Source organism: Hesperophylax consimilis, chromosome 4 (assembly GCF_061612785.1).
Source record: "Hesperophylax consimilis isolate HC1 chromosome 4, BYU_Hcon_1.0, whole genome shotgun sequence".
Classification (NCBI taxonomy): domain Eukaryota; kingdom Metazoa; phylum Arthropoda; class Insecta; order Trichoptera; family Limnephilidae; genus Hesperophylax; species Hesperophylax consimilis.
Window position 1 is genome coordinate 24372691 of NC_142839.1, and position 9210 is coordinate 24381900.

Consider the following 9210-nt stretch of genomic DNA (forward strand, 5'->3'; position numbering starts at 1 on the left):
TAAAAAGTCTTAGAAAAGATTTGCGAATACCGCATATTAGTTCTAATTGCTCAATTAACTCGGAGAGTGGAATTATCGCATCTTCAACTGGAGTTAGTGGCGAAGAGAGTGAAAAATTAGTTATAACTCTTACGAAGATCCGGAAAAGCAATGCAGGTGAAATTTTTTCATGGTATCCCCAATTGGTATGTGGTGTGGGTGTGAAATATAAATTACCACATTCACAAACAACGAATTTTTTTCTAGGATGAAGCGCAAACCAATAAATGCTTACCATTATTATTTTTCGGAGAGTCAGTATTCCAACAATATTAGACGAAAATCCTTTATTATTTAAACTGGAAATATTTTAGTATTGCTTAACAACAACTGCGTTGGATCCCCATCCAGTCTTCGTGAGTTCAAACTACTGCTAGCTAAGTTTTCCATAAATGCACAAGCAACATTTTCCGCTTACATAAAAATGTTATATATTTTTTCCGTTTCCTGTATCCTTAGGATGGGTTGTTTCACAGAATTTGAACAATTCATCAAATTTCAAAGTTTGGTTTTCAAGTTCTGTGAAGGTTCTATTCAAGTTCTTTTAATATTTTAGTTTTGTTAAATAACTGCCCAATTATGATATAACATAACATGAATAGGGCCTTCACAGAACTTGAAAATCAACTTTGAAATTTGATAATTTTTTTGAAACATCCTAACTCTGTATTATTTTAGTTCCTGGCTGGCCCCCTTCCGCGATGTGGCCCTATGGAAAATTTTATTTATTATTTTCCGAGTGCTTGATTCTCAATGTGCACCATTTTCATTGCATCCCCAAAGATGCATTAAGAAACTTATTTCCATCGGGACTTTCTGTGTGGAGTAAATATTAAAAAATAAAACAAAAACCTGTCCCTGGCCGGGGCCCTCCACTCTGAAGTTGGCGGGCCTAGCAGAAATCCGACCCTGACATAGACATCGCGTTGTGGTGGGTCATACGTTTCGATTTTAGTTGATCAACTTGAAAGCAAATTGTCAAGTGTAAACCTTCTTTCAAAGTTGATCAAGTTTTTAATTAGAAATCTTGATGTTCAATAAAAGTTGAACAACTAAAATTGAAACGTCTGAACTTCCATTACATCTGATCTGGCACTAATTATTAGTCACGCCTTATCTTAAATAGAATAAAACAAAGTCGCTCTGCCCCATGCGAACCCCATTTTGTATTATATATATAGAAACGTTATTGCTTGCATAAAATAACACTAAAAAAAAAACATGTACATGTTAGTACTTACCAACATATTTATTTGATATCTACAAAATCAGAACAAGTTTTTAAAATTAACATATTATACAACAGATCATAGTAGTTTAATCTCAATAAGCAGGCGGCCATCATATTAAAATTTTATAAGGCAAACTATCCTAACCTAGCCTAGTTTATTATGAGAGTTGTCCATGAGGAGGTGTATTATAAATATTATGAAAATTGTATGTATTCATGCTTTATCAATTTACAGGGTGATTTAAAATCAAAAGAATCGTGGGATCCTATGGACTGCTATAAAATATCAAAATTTTTCCAAAAACTGTATTTTCATAACTTACCTTTAATTGATATGTTTATCAACACAACTTACCAGATAAACATAAAGGTTAAATCCATTGAATGTTGAATAATAAACAAGATTTTTTAAGCATTAAATTTATTTATGATAGTGAAAACTCTTATGAAAAATACTTGTGTAAAATACTTATTCCTAGGTAGATAACCAATGACGTTACAAGTCATTGTGGGTAACCATCGACATATCAAAAAGTAATACCTCTCATCTCAATCCTACACACTAGAAATTCCTTCCGTGTAGAATTGAATGGAAATTGATGTCGCCACTGTACCTTATAATTCTTGTACTTTTAGCATGCACTCTCTCTCTCTCTCTCTCTTACACTGCCTGACATCATATCCCAATCAATCGAAATAAAAATTTCATAATGAAGATGAAACGAAATTCTGTAGTTGAAATTTAAGCAAAAAAATCGTCAGACTTTTACATCAAGAAACACGACCACAACACATTTCTTGAGTATCCACTTCTTTATTCTATACATTTTCACCATCGCTCTATGTCAACAATGCTTTATATAATATTATTATCTCACCACTTTTGATGTATAACATAGCGACACGGATGTTACAAATTTATAATATCGTAGTATTACCTAGTTAATGTTTTATTCACAATAAGTAACTCCAGTAGAAAAATATTATGGCTTAAAAATATATATATTCATGTTGATTTAATAAACGATGATTCTGAATACATAAGTGTTAGTATAAAATTTATAAATCGTCATAAAAACTAATAAAACACCATCACATTAAAACACACCTTTCGGTTGGTACGACTGAATCGGCTGATTCATCACAACCAGTCTACGTGAGTTATATATATCTATGGTCTACAATATCCACATCAGGGTTGCCAATTCATGGAGATTTCTCCAAATCATGGGGAATATCTAAGATTTTTCAAGAATTTGGTTTTTTGCGGGGAGAAATTTTTGTTGGGAAAATGCAGGGATTCTGGTCATAGTTTTTTAATGTGAAACCGCACAAGAGTCCTAACTACTCCCAACCGTAAGGAGCCAGTGAGACCATGGCATCCCCAATTGGGGTATGTTGTGAGGCTGAATGTAGTGGAGAGGGGAAGAAGATGTGGAAGGGAAGTACCTGGCTATTCAGATCTGTTCAACAAACACGTCCAAAGCCATTTCAAGCAACATATCAATTCTGAATGGTGGTCTTAAACCAGGGCGATACTGATATTGATATTAGGATTATTATTATTGGCATGCAGATTGCAGACCACAATCTTTATTTGACGGGGATGTATTCTGTTGATGAATCAATATTCTATTGACGTTTTGTAGATCTTTTATTTTAAATATTAGGTTTCTAAAAGAAAAAGAAAAATAACTTAAATAACATTTATCAGTAATGAACATCAGTAACTTTTGTGGAACATTTGAAAGTGTAGGTACAAGCAAGAATAAGTGAGAAGCAAAAACAAATAATAAGACTTAATAATTCTTAAGCGTACCTTCTTTCTTTTTTTATGAGGTATAGCCACTTTTTCATTCCTATGAAAATTTGCTTGGATTCACAGCAAATATCCGAACCCTTTCTTGATGATTCATTCAGCTCAAACTCCAGCCAAAGAAGAGTATCTTGTTTCAATCTGGAATAGTAATTTAAACAAATTGGTAACATTTTCATGTGCATTAGAAAATTTTAAGATATTTACCAATATATGTCTCACTTAATTTGATTTTCTTTATCGCTGTTCGCATTTTGTACACATTCCAGCTGTGTGGATAAAGTCACATATTTTTCTTTCCACTCGCTTAGTAGAACATTCATTGATAGAAGTTGATTTGTGGCTAAGGATAGTTCACTTTCAAGCAGATTATTCTGTAAAGAGTTGATGGGAAGAAGTTTTATTAAAATCTGGGGAGCTTGCCAATGGCATTAATCCTGTTCAATGATACAGAACTTAGTTTGTTAGCTTAGCCTGTTAAGGCAATAAAATGAAGAAACTACTAAATATTATGTTACCTTTTCTTTGTATATTATGTTTTCTGCAGAAAATTCTTGGACCATTTTCTTTTGAACCGCAAAGAGTTTTTTAAATTTTTGTGTTTTGGTTTGATTCAATTTTATTATACCTAGAAAAACTCATTCTTATTATTTCATAGTACAAAAAAACAAACTGTAAACTATTGTATTTGGTACTATGCCACAGCTACACATTGTTAGTAATTCTGGAAAAACCAACTCTTGGAGAGTATGAATGAACTTTGTCATTCAAATGAAAAAATCTATAAATAGAAGTGTAAAGAAGAAGGTTTTTTTGCATCCTTTAGTCAATTGGTTTTAGAATGTATATTAAAAAAAATTACTATCTAAATACTTATATAAAAATTAATGTTTGTTTGTTTGTTTGTCCCCTGTAGACTAACAAACTACTGGACCGATTTCGCTGAAAATTTCTAAGAACCAGAATAGAATCTTCACAGAACTTGAAAATAATCAGACAGTTTGATAATGCCTTCAGAGGGCGAAACAGCTGTCACGCGTAATAATAATTACACAGCAGAACTTGTTTAAAAATAAACTGTTTTTATAAACCCAATAACAATATTATTGAATATATAAAAATTAAAATGGAGTTCTACAAATTAAACTTGATAACAATAAATAAATTGAAAATAATCAATGAAATTTGATGCATTGTTCAAATTCTGTGAAAAAACCCGTCCTAAATGACTGTTTTTGTATCGAATACCTCACAAAATAAGTTTATATATTATGAGTCTTATTGTTTTTTTATGAGATGATCGCAGAAAAAAAATTATATTATAATATACAGGGTGTCCGCGGATAAAGTGTACGAATTTCGTAAGGTGATTCTTTATGATAATAGAAGTAAAAAAGATAAATAAGTTTTTCGAAATTACATTGTTTCCCATGCAAAAATATTTTTCCACAGAAGAATATTTATTTTTGCATATACTTATTTATACTTGCTTTTTTATACTTGTACTATCATGCAGAATCTGTTAGTGCACTATACCCCCGGACACCTTGTATGTAGATACTGCGCTCGTTGTATGTGAGCTGACCATTTATTTAAAGCTTAGTGAGCTACACGGTGAACAAAAAGATTCAACAGCAAATGCATAAGTAAAAGTGTAATAATTGCCACACTTGGTTTTAGGTTGTGGAAAAAATATTACGACCAAACTTAATAAAACATGTAGAATATTTAACATCCCCAAAGAGTTAATATGAAGTACCTATTTTATTGAACAGGTAAAATACTATTGCAGACTTACCTTTTTGATGTTTTAATTTTGATCTCAGATGCCGAATGTTATTTTTCAGATGAATTTTATTTTTTTCAAATGACTTATTTGTTTCTGCTTGTAAATTTTGCTGAGAAAATAGTGGCTCTTGGCATTCCTAAATTGACACAAAAATATCGTATTTAACTTTGATAAAATATATTGGTACATAAATATTATGATATTACAGATTCTAAGGGACTAGTTTTAGCAAGCGCCTGAGGCTAAATAGTACAAGGCTCTATGCAACGAATTATAGCAGGCGGCTGAAGCTCGCCGGACGTGCTCACTTCAAGTTTATAAGCGACTCATTGATAACAAGATAAAGGAAGCGGAGAGGACGGGCCATCATGTCATTGTTCAAGACAGAGAACAGAAATAAGCAGTGTTTCGGTAATAGTTAACTTATTGACGGTTCGAAGTTTGCCACAAGTGTGGTTATAAAACGAGCGCGCACGCTTGCTTTAACTAGCCCCTAATAGTCTTGCATGCATTACCAACAACCGCCACTTGCACCTAGTACGATTTAACTGTTATTTGTATTCTTACCAACATGTGTTGAAGATTATACAACTGGGATGTAATGTATCTCACTTCATTGTGTACTTCCTAAAAGTATTAATTTTTTAACAATATTAAATTCCACAATGAATTTCTGACAAATGTTGTCTTAGACCTATAAGTAAGTGGGTACCTACTTACCGAATTGATGGTTGATTTAGCAAATTCCTTTAATTCACTTTTCATTGAATCTAAATCAGTAAAAATGTCCTAAAAAATGAACAAACGCATATTAAATACAAAGGTAATATGTAATATGAATACATGGTAGGCCCTGAGCTAAACGACATCTGGTACTAGTAAAACCCCAGCGCCTTATATACGCAAAACATGTTTACAACAAGAAAACTAACTTTGCAACTTGCCAGGGATTCATCTCGTTCTTTCAACGCAGATTCAAGAATTGTTTTATCCAATATCATGCCAAATCTTTCTGTGCTGTAATCAAGGTAGCTTTGTCGAAGGACATTTATTGTTTTTTCTTGTTTAATCATCTGTAAAATAACAAATATTAAAGAACTACGCACTCTGATGATAACGTTTTTTTGATTTGAAAATATTGTACCTCTTGATAGCAGTTTTTGTAAAGGTCCTCCAAGACATCAAAGTCAAATTTCATGGATTGTATTTTCTGTTCACATTTAGCAACCTAAAAAATGTTCAACATTAAATAAATGGCTTAATTGAACCTGTACTAGCATAATTATTTTAAAATTGGTAATCAGCATTCCATTTTTAAATTGCAACATTATATGTTTTGTTGAGACATTTTAGATTTTGTCGGGACAGAGGGCTCGTTAACGGTGACCATAAATAAACCACCCACGGTGACAGACGGCAACCCTACACTGAGGAGACTTTGTATTTACTGCAATGAATTTTGAAAAAGTGATGAAACTGTTGCAAAACAAGAGTCATCCATGCGTGTTTGATCTTGTACCACTCGCTTGGCCTCCACTCCGGCCAGCTACGCATCCTTGGTAATTTAGCCCTCCCAATTTTTCACCCTGCACTCCTGCAGGCTTATTGTAAATAAGCCAATGGTGGTCGTTTATCTTCTATCCTTTGTAGCAAATGTCATATGCAGCGGAGCTGTCCCCATACCTATTTAACAGGATTTGTAAAAGTCAATAAACTTTTCTTCAAACAGTTGCAATAGCTGATAGTTGAACTTTATCCGGAAGGCATCATTTACACATACGTTTCTAAAAAGGTTGTTCCTCTCAAAAATAGTAAGTACCTACACATATTTCACAATGAAAAGTAAAACAGTTACCTCAATAGATTTAGCATCTCTGTCAGCTTGCAAATCAATGGTGTAGTCAACTAAATCCAGAATTTCACTCCGGTCTAAGCTTAGGTTAACATCTTTACAACTAACATCATTTTTCAACTAGAATTAACAATGGATTGGTCAAATAAATATGGTATGTTTATAAACAGTTCTTAATTAAAAACTTAACCAAATTATTCAGATTAAATTTGTAGGTTAATGCATTTTATAACAAAGCAAATACATCAAAAGAGTTATTTTAAAACTGAGACGGCCAAACTTTATTTCTTACCATGTTTTTGATGGTTTGTTTATGCAGCTTTTGAAAAACGTACATCATTAAAATAATAAAAGTATTTAGCACTAAAATTCTCACTGGCAAAGATTAGTTAGGTAGTTAAAACAATTCTTACACGATTGTAAAACATGAAGTAAACATACAACTACAGTTATGTTTGGGTTAAAAATAATGAACGAACAAAGATATTTATAGAGTTTGTGAGTTTCTATGAAGTCTTGTTTACAGTACAAAAATAGATTGGTAGAGACAGAATACAGAGTCTGGTACCTAAACTGCTTGCAGTGCTGTCTGGAATCTGATACAATGTTCATACATTATTCTATAGACAGAGATATGAAATTACTTAGCTAAGAAAATTATGTTCTGGTGGAAAACACATACCTACCAAAGTAAAAAAAATAATTTTGAACTATTTTATTTACATATTATCAACTCTCTTTTATTGGGGTTTTGTTAAATATACACTATAAAATAAATTAATATCATATTAAAAATTGTAAATAAAATGTCATATAAAATAATAACTATAAACTAAAACACAAAATTGTAGGTATGTTCTATTTGAAAGGTGATGTTTTTTTTTGTTTCTGCATTGTCAATTTTAGTTCAGTTTTCTAGAATTCTTGAAATGATAAAATATGGATATCGAACTGAATAAATAGACTATTCGATTACATGCATAATATATTATGGGCTGCATATTTTACCACTAGCTTCTGCACGCACATTTCTTGGATTGCTGAAAGGTGAAGCAATAGTTAATATTCACATCACTCAAAGTTTTACTAAAAATATTTGTTAATGGGTTTTGAGAATTAATTAATTGAATAAGTACCTACTTAAAACAATATAATAAAATAAATGTTTTAAGTAAGTAAGTAAGTTTTATATAGAAATTGATTTCAACTTCTGTTTCAATAAATTCATGAAAATATATAAATGTAATGTACTTTGGATACGTTTGATGCATTCTTTAATTGTTTCCGCATTTCTTTGATAATATCATCTTTGAACTGTGTTTGACATAGAGCATTTTGACACTTTTCTGTCAGAAGAGCAATCATTTTCCTCATGCAATTAAGTTCCTTTTGTTTATCATCAAGTTGTTTTTCTAAAGTGAATCTCATGTCTTCAAATTCCTAAAATTATACAAAATTACTGACGTTTCATTTGTGAAAACTATCAAGAGAAGCATAAAATGTATGTGTGGCACCTACCTGAGAAAATTTTGAGGCCAAGGTAGTGTCCCCAGCACAGACAGCTTCACTAAAAATAAATAAAATTTTATTGCATAATTTTTTTAATATCTTCTGTGATTATTGATCACTGTTTTGCGATTACGCAGGAACAGCGGTAATTTGGGAGGCGGGGTTGGGTACCGCCGTCCCGGGAACCATTTCTTGGATAACCAACACCTCTGCCATAGATCACCCCAAGTGGTTCGCTACGGCCGGTGATTTAGCACAGGTGCTCGGGTTGGTCGGGTGAGGTGTGTTCAGAAAGCGCCTGCCTAGCAACTGCGTGTTATGCCAGATAGGGAGAGGCTGGTTTGGGGAGACCCTTTGACCTCTCCAACTGGTCTCTCGGTCCATCGCCTTGCGCCCTAATGGGAGGGATATGTCCGTCACTCCTGGACACACTGATCCCTAGATTATTTTTATTATTTATTTTAATATTACATTTAATTACAATAATGACGTATTGCCCATTTCACTAGGTGTGTAACGCCTGTGTTGAGATGGAAATTTACAGAGTGGTTGTTAACTAGGTTTTCGTTTACACAATATTGTGAAAATGCCAGATAAAATAAAATCAGTATTTTATTTTTAAATTATACAATTCAAGAATGAATGTAGAAGATGAAGACGAAGCGAGAATAATTTTAAGTAATTAATAAATAAAATTTGAGTTTGACCAAAATGCATATATATACACAGTAGGCATAATTTTTAATATGATTTGAAATACTTCTAATGTATATTTTTATTGGAGGTAATCAATGATTTTAATTTTAAAGGAAGTTTTGGTTTGTGTGTTTCTAATATCAATAGGTAGAGAATTGAATAGCCTAATAGCATTGCATTTAAAACTTTTTGTCCATAGGAGGTTTGACAAACTGGGATGTTAAAAGATTTTACATGTGAATGTCTCAAGGCTCTAGTGCTTATTCGTTCTTCATACA

At 32.2% G+C, this 9210-nt stretch overlaps 1 protein-coding gene across 5 annotated transcripts; it reads right to left on the reverse strand.

The window, feature by feature from the left end:
• Positions 1–1709: 1709 nt before the first annotated feature.
• On the reverse strand, positions 1710–7795 carry LOC149424408 (uncharacterized). 5 transcript variants are annotated; one of them, XM_089651534.1, is made up of 11 exons: positions 7736–7795; positions 6731–6847; positions 6020–6103; positions 5808–5948; positions 5596–5664; positions 5443–5502; positions 4885–5011; positions 3605–3714; positions 3309–3460; positions 3090–3227; positions 1710–2944 (listed from the first exon to the last, which is right to left on the reverse strand). In XM_089651534.1, exons 1-11 carry the CDS (start codon positions 7754–7756, stop codon positions 2833–2835), a joined length of 1131 nt encoding a protein of 376 aa, XP_089507660.1. In that variant the 5' UTR covers positions 7757–7795; the 3' UTR covers positions 1710–2832. The 5 variants fall into 5 exon arrangements, with proteins under 5 accessions (XP_089507660.1, XP_089507661.1, XP_089507659.1 ...); XM_089651535.1 differs by lacking the exon at positions 7736–7795 and adding an exon at positions 7141–7300; XM_089651533.1 differs by lacking the exon at positions 7736–7795 and adding an exon at positions 7020–7170 and having other exon boundaries at positions 5820–5948.
• Positions 7796–9210: the final 1415 nt, after the last annotated feature.

Coding starts and splice junctions, on each gene's coding strand:
- LOC149424408 (XM_089651532.1), bottom strand. CDS start 7,067: ATGATGTACGTTTTTCAAAAGCTGCATAAACAAACCATCAAAAACATG. Junction 6,104..6,730: donor GAGATGCTAAATCTATTGAG/GTAACTGTTTTA, acceptor AACATTTTTTAG/GTTGCTAAATGTGAACAGAA. Junction 5,949..6,019: donor ACAAAAACTGCTATCAAGAG/GTACAATATTTT, acceptor GTTATTTTACAG/ATGATTAAACAAGAAAAAAC.